General features: G+C 42.8%; 3 protein-coding genes across 6 annotated transcripts; 1 reads left to right on the top strand and 2 right to left on the bottom strand.

Moving 5' to 3' along the window:
• Window positions 1–218: 218 nt before the first annotated feature.
• ing2 (inhibitor of growth family, member 2) lies at window positions 219–3,387 on the bottom strand. Of its 3 annotated transcripts, none has more exons than XM_048249413.1 (3): window positions 3,083–3,387; window positions 1,432–1,701; window positions 219–1,344 (listed from the first exon to the last, which is right to left on the bottom strand). In XM_048249413.1, the coding sequence occupies exons 1-3, from the start codon at window positions 3,219–3,221 to the stop codon at window positions 914–916; spliced, it is 840 nt and encodes a 279-aa protein (XP_048105370.1). In that variant the 5' UTR covers window positions 3,222–3,387; the 3' UTR covers window positions 219–913. The 3 variants fall into 3 exon arrangements, with proteins under 3 accessions (XP_048105370.1, XP_048105389.1, XP_048105380.1); XM_048249432.1 differs by having other exon boundaries at window positions 219–1,404; window positions 1,459–1,701; XM_048249423.1 differs by having other exon boundaries at window positions 219–1,380; window positions 1,459–1,701.
• Window positions 3,388–3,692: 305 nt separating this feature from the next.
• Window positions 3,693–12,299, bottom strand: LOC125300427 (coiled-coil domain-containing protein 149-like). Of its 2 annotated transcripts, XM_048252369.1 has the most exons (13): window positions 12,052–12,299; window positions 11,354–11,515; window positions 11,172–11,210; window positions 10,748–10,855; window positions 10,257–10,373; window positions 9,891–10,063; window positions 9,433–9,505; window positions 9,176–9,260; window positions 8,910–9,057; window positions 8,435–8,511; window positions 8,148–8,180; window positions 7,752–7,844; window positions 3,693–5,487 (listed from the first exon to the last, which is right to left on the bottom strand). In XM_048252369.1, exons 1-13 carry the CDS (start codon window positions 12,112–12,114, stop codon window positions 4,841–4,843), a joined length of 1,818 nt encoding a protein of 605 aa, XP_048108326.1. In that variant the 5' UTR covers window positions 12,115–12,299; the 3' UTR covers window positions 3,693–4,840. The 2 variants fall into 2 exon arrangements, with proteins under 2 accessions (XP_048108326.1, XP_048108333.1); XM_048252376.1 differs by lacking the exon at window positions 8,148–8,180.
• A 21-nt stretch (window positions 12,300–12,320) lies between these two features.
• On the top strand, window positions 12,321–17,312 carry qdprb.1 (quinoid dihydropteridine reductase b, tandem duplicate 1). Its single transcript, XM_048252387.1, has 7 exons — window positions 12,321–12,632; window positions 12,959–13,051; window positions 13,147–13,243; window positions 14,363–14,503; window positions 15,371–15,479; window positions 15,650–15,733; window positions 16,278–17,312. Exons 1-7 carry the CDS (start codon window positions 12,540–12,542, stop codon window positions 16,375–16,377), a joined length of 717 nt encoding a protein of 238 aa, XP_048108344.1. The 5' UTR covers window positions 12,321–12,539; the 3' UTR covers window positions 16,378–17,312.
• Window positions 17,313–22,244: the final 4,932 nt, after the last annotated feature.

The raw sequence follows: 22,244 nt of genomic DNA, 5'->3' as shown, positions 1-22,244 counted from the left end.
AATGTAACACACAGTTGGAAAATAAGTCAAGATTCCCTGTTTGACATGTAACTCATCAAAAATCTCTTCCATGACTTCAGTACAAGATGATCAGTATAACTCAACATCTCATCTATGTCAACATCTTATATACAACTCCGTGGATGTCATGGTGTTCTAATGGGCATTTTCAGAGTAGGTCAAAGTACATGTGATGGAGATATAGACCAGACATTAGGGACAATACAAGCACAGGTTTATTAAATACACCAAGCTTAAAAAAATCTCTTACAAACAATCACACAAAATATGTAACAGTGGAACTGAATTGTCTGGAAGACATGGAGAGGGTGAAAAGTATTCCACTTCCTAAATGAGATGAAAAGACATTAAGAGCCAGAACCTAGTGTAAATCTCTACTTAAACCTTGTGCATAATCCAAAAAGGCTTGTCAAATCTTGAACCCTCGTCATAACACTGTAGGTTCCCTTCTGTTAGGGGGCCCATTTGTGATGCTGAACACCTTAGGGCATTCTAAAAATCTGTGCCAAGTTAAGTGAGGAGGGTGGGGGACATACTCTCACATAATCTCTGAAATAGAATCTTGGTGGCAGTAGTTCTAGCTTCTGTTTCCTCTTGGTCCTTCTGACGGTTAAATAAGGAGGTCACCTGATTTGCCAGCTACACTATACATCCCAAAGTGTTTTGTGTCAGCACCTATTCGAAAACCTTTGGCAAAAAACAGCAGCTGAGTCCTCAAAGGTAAAGTCTCAGCTTCTCTGCGATAGGTCCATAGCTTGACAGCACAGTCCACTTCAGTGCTCTTTCAAATGTGATTGTGTGAACTGCGATACTGTTACATCAAGTAACTCACCCCATTCGAATCCCCCACCCCACTCACAGCTAAACATACAAACCTCTTTCACTGAAGGCACTACCTTGACCGGCGATCTTTTTTAGGCTTGTCAGTGCTTTTGTCCATGGTCTTTTCATTGTCGCCTCTGCACTTGGGGCAATACCACTTGCCCTTGGGCTTGTAGGTGAGTCCAACACAGGTGAAATGGAACCACTCAATGGGGCACTGCTCGTTGTCGCAGCCGATCATCTCGCCGTAGGACACCTGCTCGCACAGACAGTAGGTGGGCTCGTTGGGGTCAATGGCGAACTCCACGGGTGAGGCCTCACGCTCCTGCTTGGCCTTGGACCGCTTCTTCTTCTTGGCCGACTTTGATTTCTTCTCCCGTGGCGGGGCGGGCACCTCCTCAGCCGGGTCCTCCAGCGCCCCGTTGGCACCGTGGCACGAGTCGCGGCTCTCGCTGTTGCGCTGGCGCCGTGGCCTGCGAGCTGATCGCTCGGGCAAGGAGCCTGCCGATGATGCCGCCGCCACAGCACCGCCACCACCTCCACCGGCGCTGCCACCTCCTCCTCCTCCTCCTCCTCCTCCTCCACCACCACCACCACTGCCAGCCGCCTCGTGACGGATCTTCTCGCCTGGGGAGCGCTCCTCGATTGGGTCGGTGAAGCAGTGTGTGTGAGAGTCCATTTGGCGTGAGCGGTTCTCCACCAGCTCCAGCATCTGGGTCACCACATGGATCTTTTCGTCCCCGAGCTCCTGGCTGCTGATGAGGGCTCGCTGCAGCTGGAGCTGAAGGCGCTTGCGTTGACCTGCATCTGTCTCACGCTTGTAACGCTCGTACACATCGTCCACCTCATTCAGGACCTCTGCACACAGGTAGGGATGGGGCCAGAGAAGGAGAGGAGGCAGAACAAAGACATTTATTTTTGCAGGACAAAGACGCTTGTTTACAGTACAAGTTGCTTGCATCTTAAAGGGGGTGTTGCTATAACTACTATGAAAGGGGTCCCAAAAAAATGTGCTTCAGTAACACACCTATCCACAATCACTGCCTTTCAAAAAAAAAAAAAAACTATCAGCAGTTGCTTATTGCGTTTTCTATTATACACTGTGGGCGCAAGGAACAAGGGTAAGACAGTGACGTTGACAGTCTGGTCCACAACGAGCAGCAGGCTAAAAATAATAACAAAATGTGCTATGCATGTCCAGTGTTACCAGTCAGCACTCATTTCGGTTGTCCTTTAGCAACCTGGCAAAGAAGCTGTTGCATGTGCAATGCTCAAAAACATATGGACATTACTGAGACCCATTTTAATCCAAGAGGGTAGACCAGTGATAGCCTAGCCCCCTCACCTAATTGTCCGGTGACGTTCATGTCTACACAGCTCTGTGTTTTTCTAACAATTTAAGGAAGCAGACCGCAAAATCCTTAACATACAGATTTTGCATGCGGGCAACAACCGAATCCGTAAAAACTACAAACTTCCTACGACGCAGCCATACCCTTCTTTTCTCTATGCCTGCTGACGTCATGAGGAAGCAAACGGTGATATATACGGGTGCAATGCATGCTTCCCTTGTCAGACTGAGAGTCCTGGTCGTCGAGCAGCTCTTCAGAAAGCCTGCGCATTCGCAAAACAAGATGAGCGCCGAAGGCTGGACTATTCTCGTGACCGCTGCTCTAGCAGAAGTTCAAATTCAAAACACTAGGCTATATTGATATCTGTAATATTCTACAGTAGGCTAAACAAGGTTTCTTTATACAGCCATAAGTGGGCCAACCTAACATACACAGTTTCTCAAATCCAAGAACTAGCTTTGCAGTCGGTTGGGTAAACGAAGGGCAAGGTACGCCTATAGTAAAATCCCGAGTATTTACTTCGAAAGCTATCCGAGCTGGGGGTACAAGACGAGTTCAGTCAAAATGGCTGATCACCCGGCGTGAATATAGAGTGAAAATACCCAACATTTGTAAAAGGGCTAGTCTTCGCTGTTACTCGACAGTTCCCGACAAGACGACACATTCAAACTTGTTTTCGGTGTCTTAGCACGACTGCATTGTTTAGTCGACTGTGAGACGTCGATGGCTAAATAAATAAGTTTGCAAACGACGAGGGAAAGCAGCTCATCGTTTGACATAATGCAATCTGACCGAAAGACGTTGGATAGAAGATCGAATGACCAAATAATTGCAGCAGAACCGATGCGTTATGGCAAAAGGAAACACAAACATTCGTTGTTACATACCTTGATACTTTGTGTCGATTTCCCAAAGCAATGAAACATTCCGCTGTATGTCCAAAGGGAGAGACTCAACACATTCAAGGTAATCTTCAACATAGCTGACCAGCTGGGATTTTTCCACATTTGGGTAATGCGCTAACATCGTGATAGAAATGCATCAATCAGACGGTCGATGCTTAAAGAATTAAATAGACTATATCTCGAAGAAAAATAGAACATTCAAATATTTCGTGTGGTGTTGCAGTGTTCTTTCCGGACTGGCCAGTCCAACCCTCTATGGTTGTAATTCCTTCAAACAAAACTGTAACTACTACGCATGCGTAAATTAATGCCTTAAAAGGCCGCGATTTTGCATTTCGCGCAGCTTCCTTGAAACTGGGTTGGGCCAAAGAAACATCAAACCACTCTGTAGTGATGGCGTCACCATGACTCCTCCTTCTTTCTTTGGCGCCGTGAAATGAAATTGGTTACAACAAAATGTTACAGTGTAAAGTCAGGTTTGACTGTGCAATCATCTAGAGGGAATTTTGGGATTTAAAACTCAGCTAAATCCAGTGTGGTATATTCCAAATAATGAAAATGACACAATTTCAATTGACTTGTTACAAATGGCTTGAAGTATGAACATCCAGGCTTTTAAACATAATTTATTTTAAAAAAAACACAAATGACTGAATGGCTCACTTTGGACAGTAGATTATATGCAGGCATGCATATCACTAAATCAACAATGTTTTTTCACTATCCCTTCAGTCTATCAGACTGAAGAATATGTAGTATGCACCCAGTGTTTTCATTGATACAGTGAAGAAGTACATAGGAATGTTGTGAGAGTATCTGAGAGGATGCACAAAATATACTACTATGACCTACACATTACGCTGAAGTAGCTGAACTTCTGAAATAGTCTACAACACCAAAGATGATCACTTGGTTCGTATTGAAGCGAGCAGCAAACAAAGACTGTTTTACGAGCAGATACAGTTCAGTTACAGTAGGTTGATTCTCAAGTAGTATGCTTTGAGTTCATTAAAATATGACAATATATTTCTGTTAGTGAACCATTTGAAACTTCTGACACATTTTGATACAATCAACAGCACCAGATCCTTCACCAAGGAACATGGTCTATTATCATCAACAGTTTTAGTGCTCTAGTCTTCTGCTACTAGTCTCATTCATACATAGTGGCATACTACAGTAGTGATTTTTGTGTGTATTTCTCATATGTTCCACCCCATTAAATCAGCAGCCCCATTTTGAGATTGTGTAAACATAACCTGCATCTACTGCAGATGCCCAGCAGCATAACTCTCCCCATACATAACGTTCAACCAGACACACTCTGCTTGCCAATCAGCATTTCAGCATTCTGTGGAGAGTCTACTCAGGATACTGGCTGTAATTTCACTGGAAGGTTTTGGTCCTAACTGCTCAAAAGCATGCCATAGCAAAACTGGTGACACAATTCACACGCTACTGGCATCAGAGAGAAAACAGACAACCAAAACGTCTCTAGGTTCGGAACAAGCTCAGTAATAGAATGGACCATGCAAAAGTTGGTGGCAGAGCGAGACAGCTGTGTTTTAATGTGTTTGTCAACCTTGCTCAGTCATCCATTACAACCACTGATGCTGCTGATGATCTCTGTTAGTTATACTCATTTCTAAACCTTCTGCCCTCTAACGTTCTCCTGTTACCTCTGTGTTTGATTTAAATGCACCCCTACGCAGTACCCTACGCAGTACACTATGCATTGTACTACGCAGTACACAAGTCTTTTTCGCTACTGTTTTCAGACATGAACTCTTCCTGCTCAGGCGCTGCCAGTTCCTCGTTGGCGTCCTCATGTTCATCCAGGAGTCTCTTCTGAAGTGTCTGAACTGCACTGTCACCATCTGCTTCAACAGGAGCCGTTTTCATGGGCGAGTCCTCGCTGGACTCCAGAGTCGGGGAACTGTCTTGCATAGGCATCCCATCAGCAGAGCTGTCCTGTGGGTCGGCGTCCACGGTTTGTTTACACTGCGATTCAGTTTCTGTGGCGGAGGATCTGGAGAACACGGAGGAGGGCAAAACAAGATGCTGCGGCGGGCTGCAGAGCGCGGGGACTGCCCCAGGGGACGAGGCCTCGTCCGCCGCCGGCTCCTCAGACAGGTCGCTGAACACGCACTCGTCGGCCTCTTGCGCGCACTCCAGCTGGTCGCTCGGTGACTCGCCATCACCGCAGTCTCCGTTGGTCACGTCTGTGCAGCTGTGCAGGACCTCCACGTTGAGCTGCAGGTGTCCGTTGGCGCGGGCGCAGAGAGAGCCCAGCAGTCGGCCACTCTGGCCGGTGTCCATACACACGTCAGGGCCATCCCCCTGTGTGGTCACACCTGCAGGAAGCTCCTCTCTACCTCTCAGCACATCTGAAAGACACAAAGAAGAGGCCACAGCAGATATTACAGTATTATTCTTATTCTGGGGGTTCTGTGAGCAGAAAAAAACATCTCTATTGCACATCGTCTGACAAATTGTACAATGGTTCAGTTTTGGAGTCTGAGATCAGGACACAGCAAAAGAATCAGAAGTTAGGCTATATTGGCGCTTTGCTACATAAGCCCAGGGATCATAGTATGACCTTTCTTCTTTACTGACTTCTAGTGGTTTCAGTGATTACTTCTGTAACAACACTGTTCAACAGTGTAACAGATTATGAAATATTACCTACAGATATTTAAGATATTTTATTACAGATTATTTAAGTACATAGCATAGGTAGCATTTGGTAGTTAAAATACCAGGCAGTAAGGACACCCCCACATTGCTGGTCCCCTCCTCCCCAATAATAATTTGGCTAGAAAGCCAACTACACTGCGTGCCCGGCCAAGTCATCCAGGGTTCCTTCAATTGGTCAGAACTAGGCTCAACAACATGGCGCCAAATGGAAGTCAGCTGACTATCTGAACGTACTGAGTGACCAGGTTATCCCATCAGTGCATTTTGTCTACCCTGATGGGCTGGTATGGGCATATTTCAGGATGACTATATCAAGATTATTCAATCTCGTTTTGTGAAAGAGTGGTTCAGGGAGCATGATGAGCCGTTTTTAGACACGGCCACCACTAATGCAGACCTGCATGCAGATAAACCAAATGCTGCCTACGTGCTAGTTGACGGTGGGCAGTATATATGGGTGCAGATAAACCAAATGTAAACAAAGCAGTGCTAGGTTAACAGTTTCACACTAGTCTTGCTCACAGTCTTACTAGTCACATACTCGTCTTGCATAATCTATTTCTAATCGAAAATATGTTTGATAATAAGTTTTGGGTCTTTCGGTTGTGGAAGAAAGCAGTAGGTGGTAGAGAAAAAAAGGTGAAACTGTTATTAGATCCAGTCATGCAGAAGAAAAAAAGCAAACTACCATGATTGTATAGCTAACTACCAGGATTTTATATCTAACTACCAGGATTGTATAGCTAACTACCAGGATTTTATATCTAACTACCATGATTGTATAGCTAACTACCAGGATTTTATATCTAACTACCATGATTGTATAGCTAACTACCAGGATTTTATATCTAACTACCATGATTGTATAGCTAACTACCAGGATTTTATATCTAACTACCATGATTGTATAGCTAACTACCAGGATTTTATATCTAACTACCAGGATTTTAAAGCTAACCACCAGGATTTTGAAGCTAACTACCAAGATTTTAAAGCTAACTACCAGGATTTTAAAGCCAACTACAAGGATTTCTAACACAATAGTTTGCAAATATATTATTCAATGGAAAAAATAGATGTGGTCTTGACCATAACCCTATTTTATGAACGTGCTGGAGAAGACTTTACACAGTGGCTTGACTCCTTTTCTCAAAATCTCAGTGAAAACAACAGAAATAAATACTGTGGACAAAAATAAACGCTGTGACGTGAGGTTGTCAAAACAAATGTGCAAATCTGAACTGTAATTTAAAGGTAAAGACGGTCCAACAGAATATGGGCATTCTTCTGTCTAAATACATCAATAACGCTGAGAATGTAGTCCTTGCGAAAGTTGCGGTCTTGTCTAAAAATAGCCATCAAAGGTTGACAAGTTCGAGATGTTGCAATGGATAGTTATGAAGCCATGACACTCTGTTAAAAGCAATGACCCCAATGGATGCCTTTCCTTCAGCATTCCTGAAGCAGTCTGTGCACCACGCCATGCAAAAAAGTAGTACAGGGCACAACATTAGCAGTGGAAATAAAATCTCTATAAGGTACTTGAGTGTTTCACTAAAAAACTGCACAACTGTAAGCACAAATGAGAATTACAAGATACCACTAAAAGGTTCTGAAATGGTGGAACCAAACTGCTTTATTCAATTTACCGGTACTCTTCTAATGCATTCTGAATCAAGTTTGTTTGCTTTTGAGTAATAGATTCAAGGCAAATGAAAATAGAAAATGGAAATCCCCAGTGTCTGCAGGGCTGCAGTTACAGGGTTACAGTTATGGCATACATGGCCCAATATCCAAGAACACGGGACTTTAAGGAACACATACAACTTAAAATAACACCAACTTTCCTATCACTTTAGAAGTAACACTGCATATGTTTTTAGCACCAAGGAGATGTTTAAAAAATGGAAACTTTAAAACAGGATCTTATTGGCAGACAGGACTGCCCACTGACCTGTGGAGGGTCTCCCTCTCTCGATAAGAACAGGTTGCTCTGTAGGGGATTGCAGAGGCTGAGGGTCACTCAGTATAATTGCATCCCTGGCTCCTGTCACGACAAATCAAAGTGGTTCACAGAGGTTGTACACACAATTGACAACACTAATACAACGCAAGTATAATATGGTTATGGCTCGTGCTGTTGTCATTGTTTTTTAAAGTCAAAGAGTGAGGTGATTCACACAGGGGACTACTACCACTATGAGGACACACTCATAAACAATAACATGCAAATATATTCTGAGTTATTACACAAAGAGTCTAAGAGTGAGTTATTACACAAAGACACTGGGTCTCAGATGTACAAACTAGAGGGAGGGAATGAGGCACAGATGGTAAAGAGCAAACATACTCCCGAGTCCTATCGACACGTTGTATGTGAGTCCTTTTGACAGCAGAGGGAGAGAAAGAGATAAAGTCAATATTTAATGAGGAAGAGCACAGTCGGGCTGTCACAATCGAAACCAGTAGCAGCAAGGCGAGAGCAACAAAAAGGTCACTAAATAAAGGAAACAGATGTCCAAGGAGATTTACGATAGCCAAGTATAATTACGACAGCAGGAAAATATAGAAGTGTTGGTACAGCAACTCGTGGAAACGGTCTACAAGAGATTTTTTTTTTTTTTTAGAGTTGTATACCTGGCAGGCTCCATAGTCCAGACACCTCCAGAGTCTTCAGTTTCTTCTCCAGTTCAGCCACTCTGTTTCCCAGGATTCTGATAAGAAAGACAGGGGAAGTCATGTTTCAGTGCTTTAGTAGACGATCCATCTACTAGCCACTTCTAATTAACTTTCACACAAAAATATACATATTCAAATTTAGGATGATTATTGCCTTTGTTGTCACTGTAAATTGCTGTGTTTAACATGAAACTACACAACTAATAATCACATTGTCCTTAAGTACAAGTAGCCAAATAGAATGTACAAGTTAAATTCTATTTAGTCTATCAATATTACTGGTATTGTTTTAGGCTAATTGACTTAACTATAAACTGTTAATTTCAGTGCTGATGCAATGTTTATTGATGTTATTGTAAGTCGCTTTGGACAAAAAGAGTCTGCTAAATTTCATAAACGTAAACATTAATTATGCTAATGAGTGCCCACTCACTTGTTAGTTTGTCGCTGGTGCTGGATGACCATGTTCTTCTCATGGATGGTCTCGAGCAGTGCTGTGGCCAAAGACTTCAGGTCAGAAATGGACTGGGGAGTGACCGGCAGGCTACAGCCATTGTCCTCAGACAGCAGCAGCTCTTGCACTGCAAACAAAACAGTGTGTCGGTGAGTTATTTACACATAGCTTACTGTAAGCAACCCAATTAAAAACGATAACATTTTGTGGAACAATATGTAAATGTATGGTCTTAGTTGTACTACCTTCTTTGGCGGAAAGGACTCCTGTAAGTGCACTGCTATTGTTTCTGCTGTACATTTTACAGTTCTTCCTGCTTTCTAAAGCACTCTGAAATATAAACAGTCAGGAGTATTTGTACAGCATCTTGAATGGCATACTACTTATAATGAATGGGCAATGGCAATGCACCCCTGTTCTAAAACACATCAGGCTACATTTTTCTCTACATATATAACAAAAACAAAACTAATTTAAAAATATTTTAGAACACTTGGATTACCTTATATTTCATGATATTACTTTTGAGCAAGTTCACCTCATCTTGAAGTTGCTTGAAGCGGTCATGTAAATATCTGGGTGGAATTAAGATAATGCATAGTGTTATTGCTTGGAGTAGGGCTGCAACAATTAAATGAACTGCCGACTATTTTAAGGAAAACATTTTCTGATTGCAGCTTCTTAAACTTGAATATTTTTTTTTTTATCTTCCTCCTCTATGAGAGTAAACTAAATATCTTTAACGTGTGGGCAAAACAAGGCATTTGAGGAAATAATATTGGGCTTTGGGAAACACTGATTGCCATTTTGTCCACCATTTTCTGGATCAAACAACTAATCGATTAATCAAGAAAATAATTGATAGATAAATCTACTGGTACTATGAAAGCAATCATTAGTTGTAGCCCTAGCTTAGCGTGCCCATCAATGTCTATTCAGAGAGAATAGGTAAGCTTCTACCTGTTCTCCATACAGAGAGCGTCTACATCAATGATGCGTGATTCATGGCTGCCCAGGATGTGGTTGATCTCCAGGTTGAGACGATGGGCCTTGTCCTGGAACACATCCCTCTCAGCTCGAACGTCCTGCAGCTCATCTGCGGCCGCCTTCAGACTATGCTCCAACTCCTCGTTCTGAATAGACAACTCTCAGTTAGAACACAGCACAGGAGCAGATTTGTGTCCGTCTGACATACTCAACAACGTGAATGAGCTTGGTTTTTTTTGTGTGAACGTGAACAAGCCAGAATATCAGAATCTGGTGACACTAGACAGCAAAGTTGTTTATCTTATTATCCCAAATGAGATGGCCAGAAACCTAACACACCTGTTCCCGAGCTTTCTCTAGCTGCTGAACCAGGTCCTCCCGTTCATGTGCTGGAAAATGGCGCGCTCCCACCTCCTCATCCCCTAGTCTCTGTTTGGCAATGGTCATTCTCAGCAGCTGTGAGGAGAGAAACACAGCTCCCATCATTAATTTAAACACACTGAGATGTGTTCAGTCACCAGAACACATCACACATCGTGTCCTACACTGGAATTCACTGCAACTTCTACCACATAACAAGTTGTATTAATTGTCTCCACAATAACATTTTGTGACCCTGCGCCTGTGATCTAGATTACTGAACTATTATTTCTATAGGAATACCTAGTTGGCTGAATATTTCAGTGTTCAGGCATTCAGTTTAAGTGTGGCATCTCTTCTGTTCCCTTTGAACATATTCTGATACTATCCTAATGCACACAGGGAGGATGAGTGTGTGTGTGTGTGTGTGTGTGTGGGTGGGTGGGGGGGGGATGGGGGCGGGGGGTTACCTTGTTGTCGCCCTGCACCTCGGCCAGCCGCTGCTGAAGCTCCTTCACCTCCTCCGAGAGTTTGCCACTCCGCTCTCGGGAGTCCCTCAGCAGCTGGGCCAGGTTCACCTGGACAACAACATCAAAGTGAGTGAGTCCAAACGAAATCAGATGCGATGGTAGTAGTGTAGTGGCTTAGGAGCTCGGCTAACGTGCAGTAGCCACAGAAGTCATGGGTTCAATTCCCATCTGTGACCGCTGTGCCCTTGAGCAAGGCAGCTCCAGAGAGACTGGTCCCTGCAATTGGTATCTGTAAGTTTTTTTTGGATAAAGGATGAAATGAGACAACAATAAACTATCATGAGTGGCCTGATTGACAGGCTGCATATGTCCCTACTCATTTCCATAAAACACTCAACAAAGAATCAATAAATAGTTTCTGCACCTGATTTCGCTTCTCGGGTGGCAGAGTGGGGTCACCATCCTATTAGGAGGAAAGGGAAGATAAACTGATTACAAAATGTGACCGATGATTGGGTATACATCTGATCTGAACACTTAATCGGTGTCATCATTGCTGACACACACTTATGTTCACATGGAGACTATTATTGTTGTCACACTTACTATGAGCTCACGGTATTTCTTCTTCAGGCCTTGGTGCCTTTCTCGAAGCTGGTTGGCCATCAGCTTGTACTGGTCCCTTTCCTGCTGACATGTGTCCAGCTCTTTAGATAAAATCAGTAACGCCTCCTTTTTGCTCTCCAGCTTACGCTTGCATACCAAGAACTGAGGACAGGAACAAGGAAGTGATGAGATGAAAGTATTTCAATGGGAGGAAAATGAAAGGGGGGTGGCTCCACAAAGATAAGGTCCTTTATATTGTTGTATTCTCTCACATTCCGTACAAGGTACAATATTTCCCTATACACAGCATGCATTGAATCATCACAACAACACTACTGAGGAGACCTGAATTTGTTTTGCGCAGTTTTAATCCTGACTGACATCAATGACAGCAGCTGCCTTTCAGGCAAACTGAGCTCTGTCTGTAACGTTAATCTTTCCAAACGACCCGCCCACTTTCCTGTAGCGTCTGACTGGCTGCGCTTTCACATCAACAGAATGGGCTACCTGTCTTCAGACATCGACCTTTAGCTTTACAACAGACATTCTGTGCACCTGCCTGAACAAACCCATCAGCTTTGATAAAGCAACTGAAAAAGCTGACAATAATGGCATTCTCCATGAAATTAGCTTAAGCGTTAGCGAAAATTATATGTAACCAGGGGGTAGTAGCATCACAAATCCAAATGATGACTCACTTCGTTTACCAGTCCTTGCCAGTCACTTTCGCTTCTTCTCGAGGTGTTCATCTTTGGTTCCATTCAATGTCAACCTAATTAACACTGTCGATACTGAATGTATCAAATATAATTGAAAGGCATCTTTCTGCGTAGTGCGTTGCAGTCACGAAGTGAGCGTCCTGTGCACCTATGGTTTGAAGCTCTTGGTTGACCTGAGGAAATCGTCATTTCCGATTGAATTGGTCTTCCTTGTTGGTTTCTGACGAAATGTCCCCACGCGCTTTCCGTAGTGACAGGGAGTGACATCTGAAGCAGCGACCACAGTAGAGCAGTAACACATGTTTGTGAATAGAAAAAGTGTGTTTTGCAGGCTACACAAGTTACATCCTTACATGCAGACACCCTGTTGGATATTACGTTTGAACGGAACCTCTGATTCATTGTAGTGTAGCCAGAAAGCTAGGTAGGTAGGTACGTAGGTAGGCTAACTGTAGTCGAGCCAAGCCATGGCAGCCGCTGAAGCGCACAGAGTCATAGTTTACGGAGGAAAAGGAGCGCTTGGTTCCAAATGCGTGGAGTACTTCAGGTCCAAAAATTGGGTATGGAATTAGGCTACCATGTCATTTGTGTCTGTCATTAAGAGATAGACGTTTTGGTTGTGAAGCATGACAACTTCCAAACTATTGACACCCACCCCCTTTCATATACTGTTATCAATGGAATGTATAATTATCTTGTTTTTATTCCCGTAGAATTCCTCAAATATTTCCGTCAGAGGTTGCTTTGAACAATACACGATTTTGAGAAGCAGATCCAGGGATAGGCTATTTTTCATTTCCCATGGGCCTAATAATGTTGTTTTGTTTTTAATCTTCATTTCATCCATGTTTGCCATTCTCATCTCTTTTCAATGTGGACTGTAAAGTGGGTAGCGTGCGTTGACATTGCTGCCAATGACCAAGCTGACGCCAATGTGGTGGTAAACACGACCGAATCCTTCACGGAACAAGCTACCCAGGTTGTTTTCAGATTTATGTATAAAGATTGAATAAGCAGAGTAATTAATTATCAGCATAACCAAACCACATCTAACTAACTCCTCCACCATTTTAGGTGACCAATGATGTATCTGAGCTGCTGGGCGAGCAGAAGGTGGACGCGATCCTGTGCGTGGCTGGAGGCTGGGCTGGTGGAAGTGCAAAGGCCAAAGGTTTGAGACAGCTGATTTAAAGCCAACATGTCCTTTGTCCCCTTGACCACAATAATTAACACAGTGAAAGAAAGACTGCCAACCAATATTTAGACGAATATGAATGTGTCTTTCATATCAGTATAGTATGATTAACATAGTCAGCTTTCATAAATTTCATGGATGGATCCATACATTCATGGATTTCAGGGATGGGCAGTATTTATGATACATGTATTTAAAACGCATATTTCAAATAGAAAATTTGCCCAGACTTGTGATCAGAATATTGAGATTCAGGGAGATGAACCACGCGTAGGTTGCTCACACACACACACACACACACACACACACACACACACACACACACACACACACACACACACACACACACACACACACACACACACACACACACAATACACTCCCTCTCTCACACCAACCTACTCTTATTTTTCTTGAGAACTTTAATAATCAGTATGTAAATTAATATGAGCATCCAATCGGAACACATGGAACCGGTTATGTGGTTGCCCTGCCCTGCCCATATTTATGCCCCCCAGCATCAATATAACACCATTTAGCACTTAGATGGTACTCAGTTAGTCAAAAACCAAGTAAAACGGTCATGATCCTACGTCATCAACAGCGTTACACAGTGCAATATCAAGCATTTTGGGCATGCATCGACAATGTTAGACACTTCATTCTCCGTACTATCAGTGTACCATGAGTTTGAAGCAGTTATTTTAAGGTAATAAAACTGCATTGGGTTGCTTTAAACCCATACTCTGCTCTCAATAGGTTCGGTGGTTACCACTTGACAAGTTCAGTTGTGTTTTTTGAGTACATCTCTGATACAGTATTTAGGCTATTAGACTGCTGATTTATGGCATGTCTCGCAGGCAGAGAAAAGCTGTTGCTCTCAGTCATTGTCAGCAGTGTCGGTGTACTGATGAAGGAATAGATTATATTGACAGATATTTTCAAAATACAAAAATGCAGTATTTTGATACATGGCGTGGCTACTGTATTTTGTAGTTTATTTTGATACCCTAATTTTCAAAATCAAAAAATTGTATTTAATATTTTATTTTAAAATACATAGTGATGTATTTTTGCACATCCCTGTCAACATAGTATTATACAAGAATGCTGATCTGATGTGGAAGCAGAGTGTCTGGACAACCACCATCTCTAGTCACCTAGCAACCAAGCATCTGAAAGAGGGGGGGCTGCTCACGCTGGCTGGGGCGAAGGCTGCCCTGGCTGGAACCCCAGGTAACTCCACACGTCATATTTTTAGAGGACAGAATTCAGTGCAAATAATGATCACTTAGTTCAAGCTGCCAAGTTGGTTACTTAAAGTGTGGATGTGATTTGCATGGGCAGGGTGTAAACTGAAGTTAGAGTGGGTGCGGACACATCCCACCTATGTTTAGGGCAGGTGCAGGACAAAGTATACTAAAGGTAAAAACGAATGAGAGTACGCACACTGGAGAAGCAGACTTTCTGCAGACTTTCTTTTTTTGGGGGGCAGTTGTGGCTTACTGGGTAGGGCTTCGGGCTTGGAACTGAAGGGTTGCCGGTTCGATCCCGACTAGTAAGAACGGCTGAAGTGCCCTTGAGCAAGGCACCTAACCCCTCACTGCTCCCCGAGCGCCGCTGTAGCAAGGCAGCTCACTGCTCCGGGTTAGTGTGTGCTTCACCTTGCTGTGTGTTCACTGTGTGCTCTGTGTGATCACTAATTCACGGATGGGATAAATGCAGAGACCAAATTCCTTGTATACGCAAGTCTACTTGGCCTAGAAATCTGATTTATATTTACATTTACATTTCTCTTTTGCTTTTGCATGGGTGTAAACTGAAACATGTGGGCACATACAGAGGAAGGTAAACAAAGCACTTGCTCTGGTGGTATAACTATAAAGGTGATACCGTAATTTCCCAATTATTAGCCGAGGTTTATATATTGATTTTGCAACATTTCTTCAGCTATGAAGTTAATACACAGGGGCAGTTAAAATGGTATTGATATGGTTTTGTTTTTTTAACTAGCATAAAACACTGTCCTGCGGTTTATACACAATGTGGCTAATACAGAGGAAATTACCGTATTATGTGCGGAAACTCCTCTCCCTCTGTCAGGTATGCTTGGCTACGGCATGGCAAAGGCTGCGGTGCACCAGGTGTGCCAGAGTCTGGCGGGGTCAAACAGTGGTCTTCCTACTGGCGCTGCCGCCGTCGCTATCCTGCCGTGAGTAGCCGTGACAACCACACGCTCATTACATTGTTTCAATGATGGTGGCCAGCACACTGTCATTGAAATTCCTCAGAAACTGTGCTGCCTGTAGTTTTCATTCGTTATACAACTGGTAGTGCAGCAGAACTTAACACGGTTATGTTTTTACCTGGGACCTCTTGTAGAGTTACCTTGGATACTCCAATGAACAGGAAGTTTATGCCTGACACAGATGTCAGCGCCTGGACACCATTGGAATACATAGCAGAGTAAGTGTGCGTGCGTGCGTGCGCGCGTGTGTGTGTGTGAGTGAGTCCACTTCAATATTCTTGTGGTGCAGTGGACCTGCTGTGGTTTGAACTCTGTATGCCACTAAAGAAAGCTTTAGTCATTTTACTATTAAATTAAGCTTACTTCTGCACGTACTTGTTACACAAGTCATCACAATTTTTATGTTGTGTTGATTTTCCCTTTAATAGCCTATGGCATTACTGATTAAGTTCTCTGAAAATATTGTGTGAGCTCAGGGTGTCCACTATTATCTGTTGCAGGAAATGTTGGTCATATGTGCCCTGCTATGCCTATGCATATCCCAAAGTGGATGCAACAGCAAGTTCTGTCAATCTGACATGCATGGTTGCACCATGGAGTTTGTTCACTTGAATGCGCTCAAGATTTTCGTATGTGCTGTAGTCTGCCTGCCACCAGATGGCGATGTTACACTGTTCTTTTTGGGTTTAGTCTCTGTATTGGCTGCAAGGACTGTAGAATGTCATGTGTTTTTCTCATCATAGCTTGTTTGTTGTGATCTAGGTTATTCTATAAGTGGACCACTGGACAAGACAGACCAGCCTCGGGTAGCCTGGTGCAACTCATCACAGAGGCTGGCAAGACAGAGGCCAAACCTCTGTGATTATGTGTTTCTGTCTGTCTGTGAACATATGTCTCTGTTTGTCTATGGACTATGGAGGGGTATACTACAAGACAAGATTACTGGCTTATCCAAAAAAGTCACTTCAGAAGCAATACATGCAGTAAAGTATTATTTTGGAGATCAGCGGTTACTCCCGAAGTTCCTGGGGTAAGCCAGTAACCTTGCTTCATAGTATCCCCCTCTGTGCCTCTGTCCGGTAACCTGGCCCCTGTAGTTTACCACTCTGTAGTTTACCCCTCTGTCCCACTCTTGGTATTACCCAATCTCCTCCTCCTCTGCTTGGAAGATCTAATGTCACCAATGGAACTGTAGTCTTAAATACTGCACACTGTGGTTTACCACAGGTTCTGACTTCCCCTGTGTGAGACTCAATCCTATTTCAGATTAAATACAAAACATTTACAAACCTGTCATACATCATGTGTTGCCTTGACATAAGCTAGGACCATGATTTTACTGTAAGACAAGGCTGTGTAACACCAATAATGGAATTTACAGTCAGATCAACATGACCTTTCTACAAATAGCACTTGGGACACCTGACTGATTACTTTGTGTATACTTCCTTTTTTCATGTTTGTTCTGATCACTTGTTTTATGTAACTGTTGGTAAACAATGTTTGCCTTTTCAAAGAGAGTACTGACAAGCCTGGGTAAGTTCATTTAGAGTAAGTGGTAAATCCTCCTACAACAAGAGCATATGACATTGTTTTGTTAGGAGAATGAAGCCATACAGCTCTTCTATTAGGAGGTTTACCACTTACTCTGAGTTAATTTGCCCATGTTTATTAAACACGTACTTGGAACACCCCCCAGGTGCACTGTTTTTGTCTGTTTGGTTGTCTACTGCTGTTGGCTTAGTTATGTTAAATGCCTGTTTATTTGTCAAGCAAAATAAAATGCCCATCACTCAGCAACTGTCTCATTTTTTCTTTTCTTCCTGGGATTATATTATATTATTTCATTGAATGGTTCAGTTGTACTAATGTACTAGTCTTTAAAATGGGTGGGAATAATGCAGAGAAATTGCACTGAAATGGATGTGAATGAATTGGGGTGGTTCACTCCAAAAACGACTTTGAGGAAATATCAAGATGTTATTCATTATTAGTGTTTTTTAAACATCTGAAGGCCACAATTTCTTACCTATGCTATGCCTGACAAACAAAGTAGCTAGGCACTCTTTCCCTGTTAATTAATTGGCATAATGTCTTATCATAATGTTGACTATCCACAAGGGGGCAATGTTGTTCTTTTTACATGTAGTAGCCCGTGGGGCGGTTCACCTGATGAAAACAGGCAGAAAGCAGCAGGTTTGGTAATTGCAAGCCAGGTCACATTTATACATGGTTTACACATACATGTGTGTCCAGCAATCAAGTAAAATAGAGGCAAATAATTACATAAGTAGTTGAGATTGCATGAGATATTTTGGCAGTGATCAGGGGGAAATCCGCAATAAGCAGATGAGTTATGTATTGAAACCATAAAAACATAGAAACCTCCCTAGCATTCCATAAAATCTGATGTTCTACGGTCATGGCTTAAACGCATGTGTGTGTGCTGGTCCTCTTAGTATGCTGCATGCGTGGTAGAGTGAGATGTCCGACATGATTTATGGCCCTGTGCTCATGGCCTGGGTTTGTGGCACGTGTGTGTGTGTGTGTCTGTGTGTGTGTGTGTGTGTTGGTCCTGCGCTCATGGCCTGGGTTTGTGGCACGAGTGTGTGTGTGTGTGTTTTTGACCATCTATAGTTGCATATCATCTACCATGTGTACCTTAAATCTGTGTGTGTGTGTGTGTGCGTGCACGTTGGTCCTGCGCTCATGGCCTGGGTTTGTGGCACATGTGTGAGTGGGTGTAGGCCTGTTTGTATTCCTCTTAGTTGCTCTGTGTTTGGGTGGACTCTTGAATGTTAGCGTCACTGTGGTGACAGTATACCTGTGACAGTATGTGCATACATATATGCAATTATTGTGTGTCTGTGTGTGTGTGTGTTTGCTTGCTGTGGGTCATGGGGACTCCAAATGCCTGAGGACAAGTTCTCTGATTAGAGGGACTCCTCATGCTTTAAGGCCATTGGCTGAACAAGGACTGTGGGGTGGGGTGGTTGAGGTCATTGGTCCAACATGTGGAAGTGATTGAGATTAAGCAATGTACACATGAGATATTTTGGCACACACACACAGATTTAAGGTACACATGGTAGATTATATACAACTATAGATGGTCAAAGAAATCCCTCACTATGCAACTTCAATGGACTTCAATATTACATGGCATCGCCATTTAAGTAACCCCATATGGAAGCTGTTACTACTACACCTCATGTCAAAAATCTAAAAAGGTGTGATGCGTATGTCTCTATGTGTGTGTTGGCCTGTTTATGTGTGTGTCTCTCTCTCTCTCTCTGTGTGGGTGTGACTGGGTGTGTATGTGTGTGTGTGTGCTGGTACGAAACCCCAGTTTTTATTGAACAAGCACTGAAATATTTTTGATTCAGTAGCTCTAGATGGCACTGTGGTCCTGATGTGAAGTTTGTTAGGTTATTTTCTAATTATAAAACACTGGCAGAATTGAATAAGTAATGCTTTGGGCTGTCTAGTTTCAAAGCGCCTGTTTGGCTTTTGGAGAGGAAGGAGGAATGTCTCCCAAACAGTCACAAAAAGTGAAGGAATTCAATCAGCACAGCTCAGTATAGTCAGCCAACACAAAGAGAGCTGTTTGGTATGCAGTGCTTGCCGTGCTTATTTCTGCTTTGCTCATGAGGAAATGGAGTTTTAAATGAGCGGCAGTCCAATTCATGAGCGAGACAGAACCAAGCAGAAATGAGGACAGCTAGGTTTTGGACATGAAATTGTGCTCTCTCTTTCTTTTGCTGTCGCTTTCTCTCCCTGTCTCTCATTTGCTCTCCAAATCCCTTACTTCCTGTCTGTCTTTTGGCCTGATGGAGAGCTCATTTGAGCGAATGACTCAAATTTTTTTATTTAATAAACATTTTCTTTAGATATAGAGCTATAATATATGTTTATTTTTACTCTAATTCAAACCATGTACTAAATATATAGAAACTGTGGGAAAGCACGACAACAAGACTAAACTAACTGGGACTGTTGCGTTCGATTTGTGATATGTGCAAGATTTTCAAAATATGTTCTGGTGCATTACTGCTATTTTTCCTGTTTGCAGAGAGGATGGAGAGAGGGAGAGAGAGAGAGAGAGGGAGAGAAGGACAGTAAACCATCCCTCTGTTTCTATACTCCCTCCATCTCCCTCCATCTCCCTCCACAGCGATGGCGTTATCAGGCCAGGCAGGCAAACGGGCAGGGCAGCCCATAATTTCAGCGCAGGATTAGGTTGAAATAACGAGGTCACCAAGTTGAGGTTGCCATGGCGACGCCACATCTAAAGAACAGTGGATGGTGAGAGTGGGGAGAGAGGGAGGCAGCGCCAGTGTGGGGCTCATTTATTTATTTAATTCTCTATTTTTATTTATTTATTTAGTTCCTTTTTTTCACCCCTCCATTTTTGAAATTCTTCTGCCTGCTTATACATTTTCACCCTTCTTTTTTTTCAATGCTCCATCCACTGTGTATGTGCAACTCAGAGGAGGGCAACAACAATGGCACACAAAAGCTTGCCGACGTGTTTCAGAGCCTGTCTGAGCCTGAGTTGTTAGCAGACCTCGGTGGAGGAGAAAGCGTCCTTTATGCTAATGCCCCATGCACTATGGAGGAGACAAGATCATCAGAACTATATAATTGTGAGGCCTGTTTGTGTAGCGCAGAGTTTAATTTGAATGTAAATAGCCACTTCTATGTTAATTAGGCATTCACTTACAAAAGAGGTGTAATAATCACAAATACTGGGCTAACAAAGATGGCCAACCAAACCTAGTCTAATGCACATCTGTGCACTAGTATCATCTAAATCATTATTCGATCCACTGTTGGATATCAGTGAGATTGAGATGATTTCCTTCCCTCTTCTGGAGGACATAATCCCCATTTTCTACTGCATAATGGTTCTTATCATGCAGTTCAATAGACAGTTTGCCTCGGATAACATAGCTTTGCTTATCTGTTTGAAATTAATTAAGATACAAGCATGGCTCTAATATCTCGTCGGCCAAACTGAATCATGATCATCATTTATGCAGACTGATGATGCAATGCCCTCATCTTATATGCCTCACAGACAATTCAAAAAAGTGCTAAAGCTTAGGAGTTTAAAGCTGGTATAACAAGGCAGTACGTGCATGGGGACATAAAAGACTGTAATTCAGCTAAAGTAGTGTTTTTGCCATGGAGTGTTTTAACACAACTCTGAATCATACTAGTCTATAATTTAAAGTAGATTTGAACAACACCTTTCTGTGTCAGCAAAGCAGTAATGGGCCCTGCAACGAATGAGTATTTTTAGCAAATCTGAAGCTAAATTAATATTTCATTAAAGGGAGAGAGACAACAATAGAGTCCATGAGGATGGCTGTCTCTTACTCTGCATCTCTTTCTTTCTCGCAGACATACACTCACACATAGACACATACACACACACACACACGCACACACACAGAGACACACACACACACAGCACTCACAGAAATAGACACTCTCTATCCCTCTCTCCCTCTCTCTTTCTCTCTCTCTCTCTCTCTCTCTCTCTCTTTCTCTCTCACTCTGCTGCTGCCTGCCCCAGCGCCCTCACAGTTCTTAAGCTCTTTCTCTCCCTGCCTCTAGCTCAACCTCCTGTTTTCTTCCCTCTCGCTCACTTTCTCTAAATCATTTCCTTTATTCCTGCACACACACACACACACACTATATATATATATATATATATATATATATATATATATTTTTTTTTTTTTTTTTTTTTTTTGGAGAGCATTTAATTAATTTGCAATTGAATGTGTGAGAGGCTTGGACATCCATTCTGAAATAGGACAAGAATGAATATCAGATATCTTAAAATCACAGACTAGTCAGATGCAGTAAATACCAGAGTTCCAACTGAATGGAACTTCACAACACTTGACATGCAATAAATGTTGGCTGAGCTACAACAGCAGCAACTGAAGTTTTGAAATGGCATGAATGAAACATGAGCAAATCATTGTATTTATTTTTTATACCAAGATGCTTGAACTATTGTTGATCATGGTCAACACCTCATTCATTCATAAATGGCTGGGGAAGTTGAACATAGCCTATCCTCACTTTTACACGCCAGCACTCTTCAGCCATTTATACATTTGTGACAATAACAGAGGATCCCTTGTATAGTATATTTCTCCGGCGGAGGGCTGAATACAACCAAATAGGGTATCGCCAGGAGTGTCAGTGTGACAAACACAGCAGATGCCACTGGTATTATTGTCAACTAGACTGCACACAACTTTACCTCCCAACCTCCTTTTTTATCCAGAACCCAAACAAATCGGAGTCCCCCTGAGCTAAGGTTGCAAGGCATTTAGTTGCAGATACACAGCGCCCCTCAGTGGCCAGAATTCTACATCACAGCCACATTCACTGAAACCAAAAGGATGAAATGTAAAAAGAGGGAGAAGGTACACACACAGAGCACCCTGTAGAGTAATGCAGGCTGTCATCTCTCTTTCTCTCTCTCTCTCTCTCTCTCTCTCTCTCTCTCTCTCTCTCTCTCTCTCTCTCTCTCTCTCTCTCTCTCTCTCTCTCTGTCCAATAAGTGAAATGAGAATCTGTACCCCCATGGGGAGTGGGGCAGCGTGGAGCTGACCTCAAAAACAACCCCACCGCCTGTAGAGAAATGCTCCTACACACACACACACACACACACAACCTCCACAGAAGCCTTTCACTGTAACACAC

The sequence above is a fragment of the Alosa alosa genome, chromosome 1, assembly GCF_017589495.1.
Source record: "Alosa alosa isolate M-15738 ecotype Scorff River chromosome 1, AALO_Geno_1.1, whole genome shotgun sequence".
Classification (NCBI taxonomy): domain Eukaryota; kingdom Metazoa; phylum Chordata; class Actinopteri; order Clupeiformes; family Clupeidae; genus Alosa; species Alosa alosa.
Note: the sequence above shows the minus strand (reverse complement) of the source record. Positions and strands in the feature narration are given on the sequence as shown.

What these genes read in the sequence shown, in the direction of transcription:
- LOC125300427 (XM_048252369.1), bottom strand. Translation starts at nt 12,114, where the DNA reads ATGGAACCAAAGATGAACACCTCGAGAAGAAGCGAAAGTGACTGGCAA. An exon ending in AGAAATACCGTGAGCTCATA is followed by an intron (nt 11,211 to 11,353) that starts GTAAGTGTGACA and finishes TCCTCCTAATAG; the next exon opens with GATGGTGACCCCACTCTGCC. An exon ending in GTAATATCATGAAATATAAG is followed by an intron (nt 9,261 to 9,432) that starts GTAATCCAAGTG and finishes TTTATATTTCAG; the next exon opens with AGTGCTTTAGAAAGCAGGAA.
- ing2 (XM_048249432.1), bottom strand. Translation starts at nt 3,221, where the DNA reads ATGTTAGCGCATTACCCAAATGTGGAAAAATCCCAGCTGGTCAGCTAT. An exon ending in AATCGACACAAAGTATCAAG is followed by an intron (nt 1,702 to 3,082) that starts GTATGTAACAAC and finishes ACCTGTGTGCAG; the next exon opens with AGGTCCTGAATGAGGTGGAC. An exon ending in CTCCCCAGGCGAGAAGATCC is followed by an intron (nt 1,405 to 1,458) that starts GTCACGAGGCGG and finishes GAGGAGGAGGAG; the next exon opens with GAGGAGGTGGCAGCGCCGGT.
- qdprb.1 (XM_048252387.1), top strand. Translation starts at nt 12,540, where the DNA reads ATGGCAGCCGCTGAAGCGCACAGAGTCATAGTTTACGGAGGAAAAGGA. An exon ending in ACTTCAGGTCCAAAAATTGG is followed by an intron (nt 12,633 to 12,958) that starts GTATGGAATTAG and finishes TGGACTGTAAAG; the next exon opens with TGGGTAGCGTGCGTTGACAT. An exon ending in GCCGCCGTCGCTATCCTGCC is followed by an intron (nt 15,480 to 15,649) that starts GTGAGTAGCCGT and finishes GACCTCTTGTAG; the next exon opens with AGTTACCTTGGATACTCCAA.